Source organism: Agrilus planipennis, unplaced genomic scaffold (assembly GCF_000699045.2).
Source record: "Agrilus planipennis isolate EAB-ADULT unplaced genomic scaffold, Apla_2.0 scaffold32, whole genome shotgun sequence".
NCBI classification, from domain to species: Eukaryota; Metazoa; Arthropoda; class Insecta; order Coleoptera; family Buprestidae; genus Agrilus; species Agrilus planipennis.
Genome location: NW_020439506.1, coordinates 1,861,409 through 1,868,606, shown reverse-complemented (window position 1 = coordinate 1,868,606; position 7,198 = coordinate 1,861,409). Strand labels below are relative to the sequence as shown.

Genomic DNA, 7,198 nt, shown 5'->3' with positions numbered 1-7,198 from the left:
AAGTAGAAATACCTTACTTCCCATAATATACCTGATATCCCAAGCGTGCATCTAAAACAGCGATTGAGTTTGTACAAGGACATTGGTTATTGTTGACATTGTTTTTCGCTTGAAAACTCCAAATCCCGAGACAAAGTTGCAAAGAATTTGCTGCTATGAAGATGTTAACGAGAAAGAGTTAGAAATAGAATGTCTATATTTGGAAAACTAATAGTATTCCAGAAGTTTTGATAAAAAACCGAGTTGGAGACGCATTTCCAAATGTAGAAATTGCATTGAGAATCTTTTTAAACATGATGGTAACTAACCGCAGTGGCGAACGCTCCTTCCTTAAACGGAAAAGAATAAAAAATATACGCTTAAAGACAAACAGTTTGAACAACTGGTTGACAATTTTGCATATCTGAAAACTAGAAGGGTGCCTTTTCAAAAAACACAATTTTAAGTACCAACCTGAGAATGATATTAGAGTTAGTTTTTCGAGTCATATTACAATTGTATATTCATTTATGTGAATATAAAGAAACAAATAACAAACCAAAATGATTCTCTGTGAAAGCTGTAGGAGGCCCGGTAGGCTTATGTGCCCAGGGCCTCCAATAGGTTAAAGACGGCCCTGCATCTATTTACCTAGTCTAGGGGGTTTACCCCACGTAAGTTTTTAAATTACCAAAATCGGCATTACCGACATACTAGGCGACATACATTTTAGTTAAACAACAACAGATGATGCGACGACGGTTCTAATTACCGGCGGAATTCCCCACTAGTTATAGCGTATACAGGTAGGTGACTGTAGGTGACCTACCATCTACCATGTGATGCATTAGACCTATTACTATCTATGCCTACTACCCTAGACAATCGTGTAGAAACTGCAAAAATAAATACCTATCCTGTATAGGTACTGTTTCTGCTCTTATTACACTAACTACTTTTTAACTTTTTTTGTTAAATAAAACAAAAGTCAAGAAGAACTTTACAGTGCTTTTGAGTTATAACACTCTTGGACTCTACGAATAACAAAAATTAAATTTGCGTTGGTTATCTTTCCACCAAAATATTATTCAAAAAGGTAATGTTAATTTCGTGAAATAATATTCTTAAAAATATTGTACTAAATGAAACTTTCGCCCATTTTCATGTAACCATAGATAAGAGATATAAAGACGGTCGACAGAGTATAACCGGTATAACCACTGAACTAGAAGCGCATCTAATTAAAAAGGAAGCTATTAACCATTTATTCAAATCTTAATTGCTATAGCTAAAGTGACAATGCTAAAAGTAAAAGTGTAACAAGTTTTCTATCAACAATATATATTAATGGATGATTGAATGAGTGGTGTTCTCAATGGTCTTTGCGTATCTTATCGTTGATCGGAACGTGGTTGCCGAGCCGTCTGACCAATGATTCTCGCAACTGCCGGTAATTTAACCACCACAGAAAACTCATTTTTACGCCACCTTTTAAGTAGAGTGTGCACTAGAACACAAAAGGCGTGGAATTTAAACAGAATCTCTTTAATAATTGATGAAGTTGGAATTTAACATGTAATAAGAATGCACTTTCACGAATTATAGTGAAAGGAACAAAAGAACACAGTTACTATAGTGAATTGGCTTGTATAGTAGGGCAAGCTTAGTTCTACCATGAAATACATATTCCTTACACCAATAAATGATAAGGTGACGCTCATTTTGTTATCTATAGAAAAACATTTTTCAGATAACTTATTTGAGTAATTTACTTTTAAAAATTTTAGGCGGTCCAGTTGTTGACTGCATGGTGTGGACTTGCACCGTTGCTCTATACTACAATGGTTTCGTCCTTTTCCAGGCCCTTGCTGTAATCTATGAAAGGTAACTACTAAGAAGTTAAATACCATAGCTGCTTGTATTTATTTTTAGTTCAACGGTCCAAGTTTTTATTTTTAGGATTTATGTTTTATCTTTTTGGTTAATTCTTAAATAAAAACTTAATTTAAAAAAAATCTGTTTTACTATTCCTACACATATAATTAGCGGAATCAGTAATAACAGATTGATAAAATTTAATATTAATTTCTGTTTGTTATGAAAAAGAATAATTTGTATCGCATCTACACTACACAATAAATACGTAGACAATGTGATCGGTAATAAATATATTTTTACAGTTTTAACATATTTCATAAGAGCAGTATAAAAATTATAAATTAAATTGAACTTTTAACAACAAAAAAAAAAGAAAAATAAATTAGCTATATACATGCATACAATTACAATTCTTATTATAATTAATAAATAGCTAATTTGAATATTAAAAATAATAACCACGTCACATATCTCAATTGAGAGAAAAATTATGTAATTAAAGCCGCATTACGCTCATATAATATATTGTAGTTTTTTTTAAATAAACACTGTGGGACATTCCCGACAATAACATAAAATGGAAACAGAGCAGTCCAGTTTTGGAAATAGCTGATGTATTAAGTAACATTGCAATTACTTAGAGTCAGCATCCTACTATACATCAATGTGATAGAGCTGTGATAGGAAGTATGCCGCTCCATCTTTTTTCTTTATAACCCGGTTTGATTGCTTCTTCCTTTCTTAGCCTCTCTCTTTCTCTTCAGGCAGACGTATTTATACGGCAATTGGGCCGCATTATTAGAAAGAAAAAAGGATGGAGAGGCACACTTCCTATTTTTCTCTGCGCTCGATCATAACATAATGAATAGAATGCGGACTCCAGGTATATTACGCTCTAAGGTTAATTAAAAAAATTATAGTCGCATGAGATAACCTTGTTTTTCAAAACAAATAAAGATAAAATGGGAGAAAATCATCCCTTATTTCTACAAGAGGAATGCAAGCTACACTAACATGTATTTTTTTATTATTCTAAGCAAAGTTTGCTGCCACTGTTTATTTGATCAATAAAAAACACCTTCAAGATTAAAAAATATCAACAATAAACAATAATAAAATGATGTCAGCCGGACCATTGAATACGTAGATGTGTCTAGATACAATTTATTTATATAAATAATAAAATGTATTTACCACCTTTTCATAATATCATTATGATAAAATAACTAATTATAGGGTGTTGCAAAGTTACAAATATTATTAGAAGTAGACAGTAATTAAAGCTGAATAAACCTAATTATTATTTTTTTCAGTAAATGCTAACGATCGTTGAGCGACAGCTTTTTAATTTAGTTTGATAACTACTTGACAGGTATGCTTTTTTTCTTAAAACCCTGTATATTCAAATACTCGCAATAGAAATAGCAATAGCAATAGCAACATAATAAATAGATCTATGTAGAAACGAAGGTGGTACATATTTTTAATTGGTACTTATCTTCTTTTCTTTCATTTCCTATTATTTTCCTTTAAGTACCGAAATACACAGAAAACAATCTAAAAAGGATCATACTTTTTCTTTTTATCTCAGACTTGGCACTGATGTCAGAGAGCTCATGCTGGACAGGGGAGTGTTGGAAACAGATAAATTAAGCTTTTCTAATTCTTCCCCGATCTGATTATTCCTTAACTCTTGAATTGTGTACAAGAATTTATTCCATTCGTCGTGTCGGGGATGTGCGAAGTTCTATAATTAATTTAATATGATGCAGTATTAGAATGAAAATAAACAAAAATTAATAAATCAAAGAAGGGTTACACCTAACATATAAATTGGAGACGAAAAACGAGAAGTCATCGATTGTTGATATTAGGAAGCGAGATAAGTCAGGATGGCAAAAGTGTAACAGACATAAAACCATAATGAAAGCACATTGTGTTAGCGAACAGTTAATGTAGACATTCGAAAACAGTTGTTAGCGCATATTTGGAGCACGGCTCTATACGGGTGTGAATCGTAGAAAGTGGGTGCGTCAAAAGAAAAGAAGCGTTTGAAATAAGGAGATATAGCACACAGGCAAATGTAGGGAAACAGCAACTGCTGTGGAAGATAATAAAGAAAAGAAGGAATAGGACGGTCATTGGAACGATAATGAAATAGTACAAAAGTTATAACTAAAGAATAAATAATTACCTCAGCTATATCGTAAACCCAAATTTTTCCTTGATTATCGCCGACCGTGACGTGTAGCCCAGAAGGTGTCCACGAGACCCTATTTAAGGCGGGGTTACCTTCTACTGTCAAACTGGCAGCAGGCACTTCGGTATCTTGATTCAAATTCCACAGATCCAAACGACCGCCCCCGTCTACAGCGGCAAACAGAGCTGGATGAGAAGGAGACCACGCAACATCTAACACATAATCGCTATTATCCTCGAATGAATAAATAGGTTTGTTATCCTGCAAATAAAAGCAAATTAGTAGTTATTACAATTAAATACTTTTAACATAGGTTACTTTTAAGCTCCACAGTTTGATAGTCCAATCGATAGAAGAAGTGAGGAAGAGATGGGAGAAGTCGATGCCTCCTTGAACAGCGTTCACACTAATGCCGGTAATCGGACCTTGATGGGCTTCGTATGTGTCGACAATGCCCGCTTTAGCGCCGTGTCTACAGGCCGAATACGCGGCCCCTTCTTCACTGCCTACCACAAAATTGTTTACGTCGGAATGTGGAAAGTCCAGACAAGTCACAGCCACTGGTTTCGATTGCATTCGGTGTAGTTCGAGTGTCTCCTGAGGCTGACTTAGCATGTCAAGGGACCACGAACACAGCCTGCCGTCCGTCGATATACTGATCAAATTGTGGGCATTTTGCGTTCCAACTACCCTCATACAATAAACAGGATGCTGAATGAACACAAAATGAACATATTAATTTTGGACCGTATACAGCAGTAAATTTAACTCACCGTATGCGCCGACGCTGACAATGGTGTCCTTTGTATGGGCGTCCTTTTCTGCACTCGGTTGTCCCACAATACAATCTGTCCCGAATAAGTCCCTCCGAGTATTAAATTAGGATGGAATCGAGCGAATGTGGCCGACATTATTGCACTCTGACAGTGGAATATGTATTCAGGAGTAGTTTTTTTGAATTTTGTATTCCAAATTAATGCTACACCGTCAGGATCGTTGGGAGCGTCTTCGTTGTTATTGTAGGACGCTAGTAGTAGTTCGGGATACTGTGGACTCCAGTCCAACGACGTGACGCATCTATTTCGCGACCACCTTTCGTCGTAGAATGTTCGGTTTAAGGAAATCCTTTGATGAGACTTTTCGTCACTGAAATTAAATTATTCAAAATTAATAGAAACTCTTTCCTTTCCACAAATTAATTGCTTACATGGCATCTTCTCCAGAACTTCCCGAGTAATCCGTGTATATATCAACACTTTCAGCTAAAGCTCTCTCTATTATTCTACCGGCTCGATCCATGAACCGCTGGAAGTCTTCTGATAGTATTATCATTTGTTTCTCCTCTTCGCTTAATTCCCTAACTGGACAAGTGGGAATATATTATATTAATAAAATGTATTTTAATAAAAAATATATTACAATGAAGCATACCTTCTTTAACTTCTTGCTTCGCCTGCTCCTGCTCTACAGCTGTCACAGCCGGCTGAACTTCCTTCACCTGAGGCAGACCGTGAGGTAGGATGCCCGGTGGCAGCTTGCTGCCGAAACCGCCGATGTGGGGTAGGCTGCCCTCCTCGTCTTCACCTTGTCCATCGTCATACGTCAAAACTGCGGTGAATAAGCTGTCCGTTCTATTTTTTCGTTCATTCACACGTACACAACATTCACATCAATTGGAAAGTAATTCTTTTACGTTGCCAGTCATACACTTTGATATTTTTGAAAATTAACTTTGGAGATGTGAATTTTAGAAGATCAAAAAAATGTGACTGCCATCGCAGAAGCATTACACTAATCATTACGAAACGAAATTTAAATGTTATGTCAGAATAAACATACAGAAATAAATAAACGTACGACAACGACAAATATGAGAGCAGAAGCACACGCCTGACACAGCTGCAACAGTCACATATTTCTACTATTAAAAAAAAAAGCAATGCAGCAAAAACGGTCTACATTTCTTCTCTAGTTAAATATTTCTTCAAAATAAATAACAATTATAATAAAAGGAAAAACATAGTTTTTATTGATGCAATAAAAGCTGTCTGATTATAAAAAAAAATGCTGCATTACTAAGCAATGGTAATTGTCATACACTTTTTTCACATAAATTTTCACCAACTCCGTATTAATGAGCGTAAAGGGACGAAAAAAAAATGTTACTTTCCAGAACCAAATTAAAAAAAGCATAATATATACCGGTGTGTATAAAATAGAAATATTTGCTACACACACCTGTGTTTGCAGATATAAATTAATATGTTTAAACTAAGTTTAGTGCCGTATATGCAAAAGCAATGTAACAAGGGGATGGTAAAACAGAGGTAATGGGGTAGCAGATAAAGTGCATAAATTCTAATTTTAAAATTACAAACCACAAAGTACTTAAATACAACAAATTACATGCAAGCGACGATTTGATCAAATAAAAATACATAAAGCAACTTATTATCTTATATTCCGGTTTGACATCATATTTTTTTAAATAGTTCAATGGCATAACAGATAAATCGGATAGGAATTCAAAAAAAAAAGAACCCACGTTAACAAACATTACAATAGACATTATAAAAGTTAAATTTAAATATGCAGTATATTGTTATAATGTAGGTACTTTCTATGCTTACCTTTATAGAATAGAAACTTCCTATTTGAAAGATTAAATTTAACTAACTGAAAGTATTAATTAAGTGCCACGTGAATTAGTTAGCAGGAGTTTGCAATAAATATTTTTGAACTACATACTCATTGTTTGCTTACAAACGTTAAGATTAGTTACAAAAATATTGTTTATGTATTATAAAGCTCAGAATGTTTACAACAGAATTTTGTAAATGATTTTTAGTTGTATTTTTTTTTTAAATCTATTAATGGATATATATTTGGTAATAACAGGGACAATTGAAATTGAAATAGTATCACTATGCAGGTACCTCACACAGCGAGAAAAATAGAGAAATTTCATGCGTACGCAGATTGTTAAGTAGCAGAAGAGTAAATGCACATCGAAAGAACGATACATTACATTGACGAAGAATTAATTATAGGTACCACAGCCCATCACAGCCCCAGAAAAGTTTTATAATAAATAAAATATTATCAGGTATGCTACACTAATTAAATACAATAGAATTAATC

General features: G+C 34.1%; 1 protein-coding gene across 1 annotated transcript; it reads right to left on the bottom strand.

Annotated features, from left to right (window-relative positions):
• Positions 1–2,388: 2,388 nt before the first annotated feature.
• Positions 2,389–7,175, bottom strand: LOC108733667 (cytoplasmic dynein 1 intermediate chain). The gene is made up of 6 exons (XM_018464925.2): positions 5,489–7,175; positions 5,265–5,418; positions 4,831–5,203; positions 4,376–4,768; positions 4,052–4,318; positions 2,389–3,604 (listed from the first exon to the last, which is right to left on the bottom strand). The coding sequence occupies exons 2-6, from the start codon at positions 5,387–5,389 to the stop codon at positions 3,440–3,442; spliced, it is 1,323 nt and encodes a 440-aa protein (XP_018320427.1). The 5' UTR covers positions 5,390–5,418; positions 5,489–7,175; the 3' UTR covers positions 2,389–3,439.
• Positions 7,176–7,198: the final 23 nt, after the last annotated feature.

Bases quoted from the DNA above. Each gene is read 5' to 3' on its own strand.
- LOC108733667 (XM_018464925.2), bottom strand. From the start codon at position 5,389: ATGATAATACTATCAGAAGACTTCCAGCGGTTCATGGATCGAGCCGGT. The intron at 5,204-5,264 runs GTAAGCAATTAA...ATTTAATTTCAG, and splicing joins AGTTCTGGAGAAGATGCCAT to TGACGAAAAGTCTCATCAAA. The intron at 4,769-4,830 runs GTGAGTTAAATT...GTGTTCATTCAG, and splicing joins TGTCAGCGTCGGCGCATACG to CATCCTGTTTATTGTATGAG.